Source organism: Aquila chrysaetos, chromosome 17 (assembly GCF_900496995.4).
Source record: "Aquila chrysaetos chrysaetos chromosome 17, bAquChr1.4, whole genome shotgun sequence".
Taxonomy (NCBI): Eukaryota; Metazoa; Chordata; class Aves; order Accipitriformes; family Accipitridae; genus Aquila; species Aquila chrysaetos.
Window position 1 is genome coordinate 679,314 of NC_044020.1, and position 13,118 is coordinate 692,431.

Genomic DNA, 13,118 nt, shown 5'->3' on the forward strand with positions numbered 1-13,118 from the left:
CCGCTGGTAGGCACTTTCTGACTGTACCAACAAGGCTGCTGCTTTGCCTCCGCACAAACTGATGCCCTGGAAGGGTGGAGAGTGCAGTCCAGCTCTCTGACAGGCATTTGTGGGGCACAACCAGACTTTGTCATTGGCCATCAGCCCTAACATAGGGCCCAGAAACTGTAGCTCTCTGCCCATCCCCTGACAGCTGATGTAGCAGGCGCTGGCATTTCTTTTCCTGATCCTCTGCCCCCTGCAAGCCCCAACAGCCAGAAATGAAACCCTCACTCAGCATCCAGATCCCATGTGCTTCAGAGGATGATCTGACCATGCCCGCTGAACAACTTGTCCTTCCAACAGCAGCACCTCCAGACAAAGGTGAATTTGAAGCTGCAAGGCTTACAGGAAAACATCTGTCTTTTTTTATCCCCAGATTATGCACAGAGAATGGCAAGACAGAGCTTTCTGGAAAATGCAGGCAGGTCCATAGCAGGCAGGACAGAACCAGGCACTAGACTTCACTCTCCCTGGGGCAGGGATTGCTGATATAAATCCAACTACTGTCACAAACTGACAAATTCATACTTCGTTTCCTCCACTGTAGAGATGCACGCAGCTGCCTCTGTCCCCACACCCGGTAGACACAGATCATAGCCAGCTCTGTCTGCAGGGACCATTCAGATCATCCAGGCTCACTTCTCATATACTATAGGCTGTAGAAACCTGTCCTCTCAGCTTCCTGAGAGGCTAGAACACACTCCTTAAGCAAGTCAGACAGATTTGGGAGCTAGAGACCTTGGTTACTCTGGACTGCTGCTTCCCGTTCCTCTCCCCCAACCATTTCAGACCACAGCAGCAGAACAGGCCACGCAGGTATGTTGCCAAGCATCTCCTCAAAGATGACTCCATCTCATGCAGCATAACCAGTACATAGGTGGACACAGAGCCCACTGCAAGTATCAATGCAGTCACCTGCATCTTTCCTGTTGGGCTAACCCATGCCAGTCAGACCTGCTTTTCCCCAGCATCTGTGCCCTACAGCCTTCAGAACACTTCTGCTGGCCCATAACCTAGCCAAAAGAAGCTGCTACACACCATGTGAGTGACTCAGATCCCTTTCCTATAAAACACCTCCTCTGCGGGGTCCTCCCAGGCTGCACTCAGTGCTGGTCTCTGCAGAGGGACTCCTAGGTGAGAGGTCCCAAACCAAAGTGAAGCACCCTTGCTCTGACAGTAAAGCACAGGTCAAGAGGTGGTAAGCTCAGGACTCCACAAGGGGAAAGCAAGCTGTCAAGTGGGAACAAAAAGGATTCACAATACTTTCCCCGCCATTTTGCAGAGGAGGGAATTGCCCCTACACCTGAGAGCTTGCTAGGAGGCATGAAGTTTCTCATCTCATCAGACATATCTTCTGAAAGTAATTAAAGAATAAAAAACTCCCTGTTCTAATGGCAAAACTGCTTTAGTTCAGCCTCAGGGCTGGGCTGGGAATCGTCCTCACTGGGTGGGCTCTGCTCCTACACTACAGAACACCCCCTTGGTGGAAAAAAAAAGGAAAAGGCAGCACCACCTGTAGCCAACAGGTTCGAAGAAAGCAAACAAAGAGGTGCCCTTTGCTTATAACACACGTCTCCAGAGAAAGCTCTTGGCAGTGCTGGAGCGTGCAGCCAGAGGCACGTTCTCCCGCACTGAGAGACTGGTGGCACAAAGAGATGCAAAGCTCACAGCCTCCTCCTGGCAAAGCACCACTACCATCTCTGCCCAGCCTCAACAGCACCTGAGCTGCAAGTTCCACCCACTCCCACGTTTAGAGCAGTCCTGTGGGTCATGAGTCATTTCTTAGAGTCTTTCAAACTGCTGTATTGTCCCTTGGCCATTGAAGGGCAGCAGGACACCTTTGGTCGCTGCTCTGTGTGGCCATGGGCCCCAAAGTCTCCCGATTTCACTAGCAAGGTGTCACAGGAAGCACCATTCTCTGTGCATTCCCCTCCCTGCTCTGCAGGCTTCACTCCACCACTGAACAGAACAGATAACAATGCTGCAAAACAAGGCACAAAGCTCATCACTAGCACTGCAATCAGGAAAGCTCTCAGCTGTCCTCCTCCTCAATGGCTAGCCTGGGATCTGTCAGGTACAGCAGTGGGAGGAAAAGAGAGAAAGTGCTGGAACAGTTGGGATCAAAAACAGGCTGCAAGTGCTAGACGCACCTTACTTACCATGCTATTGGCTGGTTTGCTGGCATGTGCCTCCATCTGCTGCCAGTACTTCTTTGATTCCTGCACGATATCTTCGTGGGTCATTCCTGGGAACAAAAGGAGACAGGACTGAGCTACCCTGCTTCGGCCAAGAGAAGAGACAGGGGGAGGGGTTTGCAGGACTTCCCACGTTGGGGCTTAGGAACCCCTGTGTGGCTGACAGCTCCCAACAGTCCCACTGGTAATGTCAGGACATGGGTTGTGAGAGGACCTACCACAGAATGTGTTTAAGCACAGGCTAAGGAAGCTCCTCTCTCCACACAAGCCAAATGAAAAGGGAAGAGTTCAGTCTCCTGGGCTCATTCAGACCTGGCCTTCTGCTCAGGCTCTCTGCAAAGGACCCAGATGCTGCCTCCAAGATGATGATTCTTGACTAGGGGTCAAGACCTTGACCAAGGCTGTCCCCCAACACCATATCAACAGATCCTACCCAAGGCCCTAAGACAATGCTTTGTTACTGTTGATCTACTGTATATTGGAGTTTTTGCCACTAGCTTGGAAGATCACAGATATCCCACTGAGACATCTAGCACCTCCAAGACCCCAGAAGCTCACCTAATCCCTGCTGGGATTAATTAGCCTGTTACACACTTCAAGTTGTGGGGGCTGCCCATCAATCAATAGGTGAAGAGGAAAGTTGAAATTCAACACAGACAAACACCAAGTACAACCAAGGTAGCAAGGAAAGACTGACAGTGCAAAACCAACAAAGGAACAGCTGCTAGTATGTAACCAGCAAGGAAAGATCTGCAAGGTTTCAGGAATCAGAAATGCAACATCAGACAACAAGAAAACGGGTTGGTCCAACCTTATCTAAGGAATTAGCTCCTGACCAATTTAAGTGGTGAGGGAACAGCCCCTGCCAGCACCAACCAGCTAGATGGGTGCTATGATTCTCAGAGCACTGAACAGCGATAGAAAAGTACCTAAGAGTAGGAACTGTCTGGTCAATGTGAGGACTCTGTTACAAAAAAAGCCATGTTATTTAAGTGCTATAAAGACCCAAAATAGCTGCCAAAACAAACTGAAGCAAGTATCTTACAACGGCCAGCTGACTGCAACAAGTGGGGTGCTGAGGATGGCCCTGATGCAGCACCCCCAGCACAGAGAGGCTGCAAAACTGCTTGCTTTGCTTTTGCCTATAGCTTGAAGCAAGGTGTTCCCCAGGCATGCCACATGGACATGATCTTTGATCTGGGAGCCAGCATGTTCCAGAACTTAAGGGCCAGCAAACACAAGTTTTCATCTCAGCTTAGGCTGTATGTAACTTGGGCAAGTCACAGCATTCCTGACCTCAGTTTCCCCATCTGTGATTTCAGCTGTCCGGGTCCCTGCCAGGCAACAATAATGCTGTTTGTACAGGGCTTGGACAGGATGAAAAGCATTCAGGGAACTTTACCATTCTTCAAGAACATTTGCTCAGGCTTCCAAAATGGCAGCTGCTGCATAGCTGGTACTACTCCCAGATCAGAGCTGTCTGTGGATTTTCTCCTTCTTAACCATTAATCCCAAAAGAAACTGTGTAGAGTTAGAAAAACTGCAACTCCCTCTTCTGTGTCCAAGTATTCCAGGGCTGGACACAACACTGATCTGCACTTTGGGGACAAAAATTATAAAGCTGGGGAAATCAAAGCAAAAAGTTAACGTGCTGCACTGGACCTGTCAGAGAAAGGGCCAAAGTAGCTCCCATCTTCTCCATTCTGCACACCTGCACTGTGATCCTTGGGGTGCGGAACCAATGGCAGAAGCATATACAGCTCTTGTCAGAAAACTGAATTTCAAATTAAGTTCTTAGCAAGTGACTGTCTTCTTCCAGTCCCAGAAATCTGAACAAACTCAACAACATGGTCTAGAAATGTGGTGGTTGCGAAACCCACCCCTCCCAAATATGAAAGGATGTTTTCCAATACACCAGCTCTCCAAAGCATGAACTGTCCCAAAGAGATGATCTGGGAACCAAACAGCCCATGTGTTGATTACTTATAACATTTCAGCACCTTTTGCAACATTGTTAGTGAGGACAAAGACTCTGATTTCCACTGATGGAAGAAGATAGGAAGATATGTCTATGAAAAGCCACAGTGAACAAGAAAGCAGTCCTGCCTGTCCACTTTTTCAGATCTTGGGAGCCTTTACTCCACCAATACAATCCTTTATCCCCATGAACAAAGCCACAAGCTCTGTAAAAGCTCAAATGGCTGTGAAATGCAACAGCCCCCTGGTTTCAAATGCAAGCTGCTATGAATGATGCCCCCTTCCTATTCTTGCCAAGCAAATGGTGCCCAAATCAAACTCTCTGCTCCAAAGCTAAAGCATTCCCAGAGAATGGCAACAACTACCTTTCATCTCTGTTTCAGTAATGAGTGCTACACTTAAGAGAGGTAATAAACTACCGCTCCACTCACAAGGAAAGCAGGCTCATATATACAGCCCTGCAGAAAAAAACCAAAAAGATGATGGCTCTCCCATCGTTGGAAAAGATGGGAATAAGCACAAGGCTTACTGACCACCTCTGCAGCTAAACTCATGGCTTGTGTGCTGGTTCATCTCCTCAGCTTCCCCTTTGGAAACCACTTCTTCAAGTAAAGAAGGCAAGAAGCAAAAAATCAATCTAACTATTTCTTCTACAGGCTGAAGAGGAAGGAATAGGGAGGGAGGGAAGGAGGGAGCAAAGAAACTTTTTCTAAAAAAAAAACCCACCAACAAAAATAAACCAACCATCGGGTGGGAAAAAAGCAAGGTGCTTGAATATTACAGCGCCCAGAGTACTACAGGCAGTACCATAAGCATGTAGGGCAGCAATGGTGGCCTACGGCTCACAGGCAACATGCTGTCTTAGAAACTCAGGTGTAATTTTTTAATTTCCTGTGGCCACAAGTAAGTGAGGCCAAACGGGAAGAATCAAAGATGGCATTCGCCACAGTGTGCTACTTGTTCATCGCTGTCCCTCATGAGCCAAGCCAAAGCCAAGGACTGCACTGAACAACAGAAACTGAAGAGGTTGCCCCCAGTTACATCAAAGAATGGTAAGAAACATCCATAACGTGCTTCCTCTCTGAAGTACTCCCTTTACTGGGCTGCGTCTGGCACTAAACAAGACCCTGTGGTGAAAAAAAGATGTTGGTAGCATCATGGGTGGACCATCATCTACTCGGTTAACAGGAGAGCAGCAAGAGGAACCCTCCAACACATCAGAGAGAGAGAGATTGAGAGAGAGGAAGGAAAGTTCCAGATGTCGCAGTATCGTCATATGAGTGACCTGAATATAATTTCTGCAATAGCCTCTTCAGAGGCGTGCCATCTAAGCCTTTTTGGGAAACACCAAGTATCTTGTCATTTCCCAGTCGGTGAATTTGTTTAGAGAAACTGTAAATGCACAGCCTTCCTTTATGTAACTGCTTTGTCACCTGTGCGTGCTGCCATTCTCACTGCATCAGGCACTCAGTCAGGGGCCCAATTGCTAATTAGGGTCTTGCACAGGATTTAATTGCAGAACCCCTCTGGGGATTCAGCCCTACCTAGTAATCATTTCAACTTATGCAGCTGGTCCCAAAGAAAAGGATTCCTGGTCTGCAAATTACAGTAGTGCATGTAAAGGAACAAGGGCCAAATCATCTCACAGAACACCTTGGCCCTCTTTCATGTGTCCCTGAGGAGACAGAGTAAGTATATACACGAGTGACAACTTCTAGTACTCCCAAATCACCCTCTTCCCCTCTCAGCTGGCCCCGGGTACACACTGGAAGAAACTCAGGTGTACACACCACCAGCCCTGCACCAAGTCACACTCACCTGAATATTGCTGCAGCAGCCAGACCTTAAGCTCGATGAAACTATGAGCAAAGTGGCAGCTGTCCTCGCGCAGGCAGCCATAACGCACTTCATGTCGGCACACATCAAACTGGAAGTGCTCCTGGAACTGGCGGATCTTGGAGTATTTCAGAGAAGTGGAACGCACGATGTGGACCAGACACCTGCAGCCAGGCCAGAGAAACATGAAGCACCAGAGGATCAAATCTTCACTCCCTCCTCCTTATATGTGACTTTCAGACATTTGACTGGGCAGTCAAAGGACACAGAAAATCAACTCTGGGAGAGGCAGACTCCCACTGGGAAAACCAAACCCCTGCCCTCCCACCCTATCAGCCCTAGGTAGGTATTTTCAATCTCCTCAGCCCATGGGTGATGCTTTGCTTAAGTCCAGAAATCAGACACATTTCAAAACATGCAACAAAGATACCAACTCCTCTGGCTCAGCAAGTCCCTAAGTCTCAGGTTGCCAGGAACCAGAAGGGGTTGTATTACTGTGTACTTGACATGTTTCTTATGCTTGTTTTCCTAAACATTTATTACCAGCCAGTCAGAGGCAGGATCCTCAGTTAGAGGATCTTTGGTTTGACCTTTATGTAAAGGCCAAGCTGAAAGGCAAATTAAGTCAATAGGAAACTCAGGCTGACTCCAAAGGGCTTTGCTGATGCCTGAAATCCCTCAGCACCAGGAGCAAACACACAGGGTGAAACATATAGTGCTATTTATCATGCTTTGAGCTGCCCTATGATTGGAACCCACAGGGAGGAAAGAAAGAAAGAGACCAGGGCCCTGGAGTTAAACTGGCTGGACTTGTGAGAGATTGCTCCCATCAGCACAAAAAACGTTCACTCACTTGTTGTCGTGGAAGCTGTGTTTGGCAGAAAGGTTGGAGCAGACAGATGGTGTATCCTTGGTCCCTTTGCTGATAATCCGGGGTTTGCTGTCAAAGCAAATCTGAGAAGAGAAGAATTAGCATGCTGGAAAAATCTTAGAGAGCAGTGAACCAGAGCCACTTCACTTAGAAGGGGAAGAAGAACCAGAGCCAGCCTATTCTAATGTTCAAAGTTGGAAGAAGCCTGCTGAAAACTTTGTGGTAGGGCTTTAAAATAAAGCAAGCGCAATTTTGGAAAAGCTTCCGGACAACATTTTTTGGATTATTCTCAATAGTATTTTCCATTGTGGTTGGAAAAATTTTGGTGAGAGCCACATATTCTTTTCCAGTTAGCCAACAGAGCAAGAATAAGGGGGAAATGATGGGGAAAAATAAAAGAACAGCCAGTTCACAGCAAAGAACATGTCCCTTTACATGTACTGCTGCCAGTGTGGGGAACTCTCTGCTGCAGAGCATCAAGACGGTACAAGCCAATCCTTAACTGTCCAACTCGGTGGCTCAGCACAGACATCAAGTGGGAATTTGTCGCATTACGGGGTTCTGACTTCTTAAGTAGCTGGGGCTAAACTACAATTCAAAGCAACATCTCAAGACAGAGGAGGAGACAGGTGATCCCATGAGGCTGTGTGCACCTGGTTCAGCTACAGGGGTAAGGAGGAAAACTACCTCTCCTTTCTCCTACACAGCTGCATCCACTGCTCACTGCCCTCCTGGGAGCAGGGCACTGGCTGGGACATACAGAATCACAGAATCATTTAAGTTGGAAAAGACCTTTAAGATCACCGAGTCCAACCGTTAACCTAACACTGCCAAGTCCACCACTAAACCATGTCTCCAAGCACCACATCTACGTGACTTTTAAATACCTCCAGGGATGGTGACTCCACCACTTCCCTGGGCAGCCTGTTCCAATGCTTGATAACCCTTTTGGTGAAGAAATTTTCCCTAATATCCAATCTAAACCTCCCCTGGCACAACTTGAGGCCGTTTCCTCTCATTCTATCACTTGTTACTTGGGAAAAGAGACTGAACCCCACCTCACTACAACCTCCTTTCAGGTAGTTGTAGAGAGCGGTAAGGTCTCCCCTCAGCCTCCTTCTCTCCAGACTGAACAACCCCAGTTCCCTCAGCCGCTCCTCATAAGACTTGTGCTCCAGACCCTTCACCAACTTTGTTGCCCTTCTTTGGACACACTCCAGCACCTCAATGTCTTTCTTGCAGTGAGGGGCCCAAAACTGAACACAGTATTCAAGGTGCGGCCTCACCAGTGCCGAGTACAGGAGGATGATCACTGCCCTAGTCCTGCTGGCCATACGACTTCTGACACAAGCCAGGATGCTATTGGCCTTCCTGGCCACCTGGGCACACTGCTGGCTCATATTCAGCCAGTTGTTGACCAATACTCCCAGGTCCTTTTCCACCAGGCAGCTTTCCAGACGCTCTTCCCCAAGCCTGTAGCGTTGCATGGAGTTATGGTGACCCAAGTGCAGGACCTGGCACTTGGCCTTGCTGAACCTCATACAATTGGCCTTGGCCCATGGATCCAGCCTGTCCAGATCTCTCTGTAGAGCCTTCCTACCCTCCAGCAGATCAACACTCCCACCCAACTTGGTGTCATCTGCAACCTGACTGAGGGTGCCCTCGATCCCCTTATTCAGATCATTGATAAAGATATTAAACAGAACTGGCCCCAATACTGAGCCCTGCAGAACACCACTTGTAACCGGCCACTGACTGGATTTGAATCCATTCACCACCACTCTTTGGGCCCGGCCATCCAGCCATTTTTTTACCCAGCAAAGAGCATGCCTGTCCAAGCCATGAGCAGCCAGTTTCTCCACGAGAATGCTGGGGGAAATGGTGTCAAAGGCTTTACTAAAGTCTAGGTAGACAACATCCACAGCCTTTCACTCATCCACTAAGTGGGTGTGCCGGTTTTGGCTGGGATAGAGTTAATTTTCTTCACAGTAGCTGGTATGGGACTCCGTTTTGGATTTGTGCTGAAAACAGTGTTGATAACACAGGGATGTTTTAGTTACTGCTGAGCAGTGCTTACACAGAGTCAAGGCCTTTTCTGCTTCTCACACCACCCCACCAGCGAGTAGGCTGGGGATGCACAAGGAGTTGGGAGGGGACACAGCTAGCACAACTGTCCCAAACTGGCCAAAGGGATATTCCATACCATATGATGTCATACTCAGCATACAAAGCTGGGGGAAGGAGGAAGGGGGTACATTTGGAGTTATGGTGTTTGTCTTCCCAAGTCACTGTTATGTGTGATGGAGCCCTGCTTTCCTGGAGATGGCTGAACACCTGCCTGTTGGTGGGAAGTGGTGAATGAACTTGGTTTGCTTTGTTTGCGTGCACAGCTTTTGCTTCACCTATTAAACTGTCTTTATCTCAACCCACGAGTTTTCTCACTTTTACCCTTCTGATTCTCTCCCCCATCCCACTGTGAGGGAGGTGATTGAGTGGCTGCTTTGCTGGCTCAGGTTAAACCACAACAGTGGGTCACTTTGTCATAGAATGAGATCAGGTCAGTCAAGTAGGACCTGCCTTTCATAAACCCATGCTGACTGGGCCTGATCGCATGGTTGTCCCGTACATGCTGCATGATGGCACTCAGGATGATCTGCTCTATTAACCTACCCCGGCACCAAGGTCAGACTGACAGGTCTGTAGTTCCTTGGATCCTCCTTCTAGCCCTTCCTGTAGATGGGCATCACATTTGCTAACCTCCACTCAACTAGGACCTCCTCAGTTAGCCAGGACTGCTGATAAATGATTGAAAGTAGCTTGGTGAGCACTTCCACCAGCTCCCTCAGTACCCTTGGGTGGATCCCATATGGCCCCATAGACTTGTGTGTGTCTAAGCGGTGCAGCAGGTCACTAACCATTTCCCCTTGGATTACAAGGGCTTCATTCTGCTCTCTGTCCCTGTCTTCCAGCTCAAGGGGCTGGGTACCCCGAGAACAACTGGTCTTACTATTAAAGACTGAGGCAAAGAAGGCATTAAGTGCCTCAGCCTTTTCCTCAGTCTTTGTCACTATGCTTCCCCCTGCATCTACTAAAGGATGGAGATTCTCCTTAGCGCTCCTTTTGTTGGTAATGTCTTTATAGGAACATTTTTTATTGTCTTTTACAGCAGTAGCCAGATTAAGTTCTAGTTTGGCTTTGGCCTTTCTAATTTTCTCCCTGCATACCCTCACAACATCTTTGTAGTCCTCCTGAGTTGCCTGCCCCTTCTTCCAAAGGTCATAAACTCTCCTTTTTTTCCTGAGTTCCAGCCAAAGCTCTCTGTTCAGCCAGGCTGGTCTCCTTCCCCACCAGCTCATCCTTCAGCACATGGGGACAGTCTGCTCCTACACCTTTGAGATTTCCTTCTTGAAGAACATCCAGCCTTCCTGGACTCCTCTGCCCTTCAGGACTGCCTCCCAAGGGACTCTGTCAACCAGGCTCCTGAACAGGCCAAAGTCTGCCCTCCGAAGTCCAAGGTGGCAGCTCTGCTGACCCCCATCCTTACTTCTCCAAGAATCGAAAACTCTATCATTTCATAATCACTATGCCCAAGATGGCCTCCAACCACCACATCACCCACAAGTCCTTCTCTGTTCACAAACAACAGGACCAGCGGGGCACCCTCCCTAGCTGGCTCACTCACCAGCTGTGTCAGGAAGTTATCTTCCACACACTCCAGGAACCTCCTAGACCGTTTCCTTTCCACTGTATTATATTTCCAGCAGACATGTGGTAAGTTGAAGTCTCCCACGAGAACAAGGGCTAGTGATTGTGAGACTTCTCCCAGCTGCTTATAGAATATTTCATCTGCCTCTTCATCTTGTTTGGGTGGTCTATAACAGACTCTCACCATGATATCTGTCTTGTTGGCTTTCCCCCTGATTCTCAACCATAAACACTCAACCCTACCATCACCATCATTAAGCTCTAGACAGTCAAAACACTTCCTAACATATAGGGCTACTCCATCACCTCTCCTTCCTTGCCTATCCCTTCTGAAGAGTTTATAGTCATCCATTGCAGCACTCCAGTTGTGCGAGTCATCCCACCATGTTTCTGTGATGGCAACTATCAACATATCAATGGTCCAGATACACACTGAGGAGACGATGAAGAGTGCCTGCTCCCTCCCGCCAGCTCTGTACCTCACAGAGGAAGGTGAAGATGCCCTGATGTTCCTTGAGGAGCTTGGCAATGGTGAGGCTACTCTGCTTGATCCCACCTAGCGGGTCAAAGAGGAGGTCACGGTTGAGGGTCCCCTTCCTCTCCTCCGTCCACACGTCGATCTCTTCCTGGTGGTACGCGAAGGTGCAGTTATCCCCGTACTTACAGTCCTGCTTGTTAAGCATATCTACAAAGCAACAAACAGCACACACCACCACACAGGGAGGGCGGCCCAGTCAGAAACTAAACTCTCTCTCGTCTCCTCCCACTGCCCACACCTCACAAGGAGCTGAAAGCAAGAAAACACAGAGTTAAAGAAAAAAGAGAAGACATCTTCCCCCAGGTTTGCCTATACCAAGACATTCAGGAAAGCTAATGCAAACTACTGAATGGTGACAATCTCAAGTAATGCTATCTGTTGTGGAAACTGTCTCAAAATGGAGGCCTGCATTAATTCGGTGCCTGGCCAGGGACAGACCACGATTTAACCAACCCCTTTTGAAGCCAATCCAGATTAAGTTCCCTTAGTAGCCCAGCACTAAGGAGCTCTGTTATCTTGGCTCTTGCAATCTCCCCACTTCACTAGGTACTTTGTAATGACACTGCCACAGGGACCAGTCTGGTCACATTGCTGAGGGATGGGCTGGAGCAAAGGAGCAGGCAGAGAGAGCTTTTCCCTAGGCAGAACCACAGTCCTGCCATGGGGCTGCTGGGTGAAGTGGGACTAATGCAGGCACATGGACAGGAGGCAGGTTCTCAGCAAAGCCCATATCAACAGGGCAGCTCTGAGCGCTTGGCTGTGCACAGCACCTCACTATGCCTTTGCAACTCTTCTGCTCCACCACTTTAAAAGCTGCCTGCTCTCCACAGCATGGGAGCTCATTGCCTTTCATTGTACTGAGCCTCCCAGTCCACGGGCTGCTGATGGGACAGGAAGACCCCAAAGACAGCAGGTGATACAAACTGGAAGTCCCCTCCCAACCTCCCCTGGCATGCACTGTACAGCCCCTTCCCAGCCACCGACAGCCCTATCCCCTCCAGATCACCTTTGCACAAGTAATAGGATCCTACAAAGTTGGTTTTGGTTGGGCGAGGACGGATCCTCTTCCAGGTCTTGTCTTCTGAGTTCTTCAGCCTGCCCAGCAGGATGTCCCGCTTGCACTTGTGCTCCAAGCCTTCCCGATAGGTGTAATCGCCAGCCTTGGGCCCTGCAGGATAGAATAACCCCATCAGCCCAGGGAAAAGCAAACCCTCGACTGCGCCAGCGCTCTGGGTGGCAGAGCAAACGCATCACCTGTTTTGGGGTAGCAGATATGACAGGCTTGTTTGAAGACATGAGTAGATGCCAGGGGGTTCTTCACCAGCAGGGCTGTGTTGGGCATTACTGGTTCCGGCTGGGACAGCAGGTGCTCGGTGACCTTTGGCACAGCTGAGTGACTCACTCCACCAAGGCTGACCTGAGCGAAAACACATGCACCTCTCCTCTCAGCTCTGCAACCATATGGGTAAGAAACCTCTCTAATCCCTTGCCCCATTCCAGTCTCTCAAAAACCTTCCTCATTTTCTCTCTCATCAAAATGTTCACATCTGAAACTACACCTCCAAAAGAGCTGCATGCAACCTTTTCAAAGATAACAAAGAGTGTGGTATGTTCACTTCAAAGACGGGCCTCTTTCTCTCTTGGTAGGGGACCTCAGTTTTCTATCATGAGCCACAGAAAAAAATGTCCCCCTCACTCCTTCCCATTCCTTCTATCATGACCGACTCTGAATCTGAAGACTCTCAAATCAACCCCATACCAACCTGGAAAAAAAAACAAACCACTTATCAGTGAGTCTTCAGGGAGCAGATTAATCTGAGGACAGAGACTTGGGTCTGCATTGAAGTAACAGGGATAGCAGGATGCCAGAAACTTAACAATAATTTTTGTTCCAAGCTTGCTAACCATAGATAATCCTCCCCTTTTCCTCCAAGACTGGAGACATGGGACAGGG

General features: G+C 48.7%; 1 protein-coding gene across 12 annotated transcripts in view; it reads right to left on the bottom strand.

Annotated features, from left to right (window-relative positions):
• Positions 1–13,118, bottom strand: part of ZC3H7B (zinc finger CCCH-type containing 7B) — a 51,848-nt gene that overhangs the window by 14,109 nt on the left and 24,621 nt on the right. For all 12 annotated transcript variants that reach the window (XM_041129536.1, XM_041129540.1, XM_041129538.1 and 9 more), the window contains exons 12-17: positions 12,419–12,581; positions 12,171–12,332; positions 11,106–11,311; positions 6,904–7,004; positions 6,033–6,214; positions 2,202–2,287 (exon numbers count right to left, since the gene is read on the bottom strand). In XM_041129536.1, the coding sequence (XP_040985470.1) occupies positions 2,202–2,287; positions 6,033–6,214; positions 6,904–7,004; positions 11,106–11,311; positions 12,171–12,332; positions 12,419–12,581 (900 nt within the window). The remainder of the gene's footprint in view (positions 1–2,201; positions 2,288–6,032; positions 6,215–6,903; positions 7,005–11,105; positions 11,312–12,170; positions 12,333–12,418; positions 12,582–13,118) is intronic.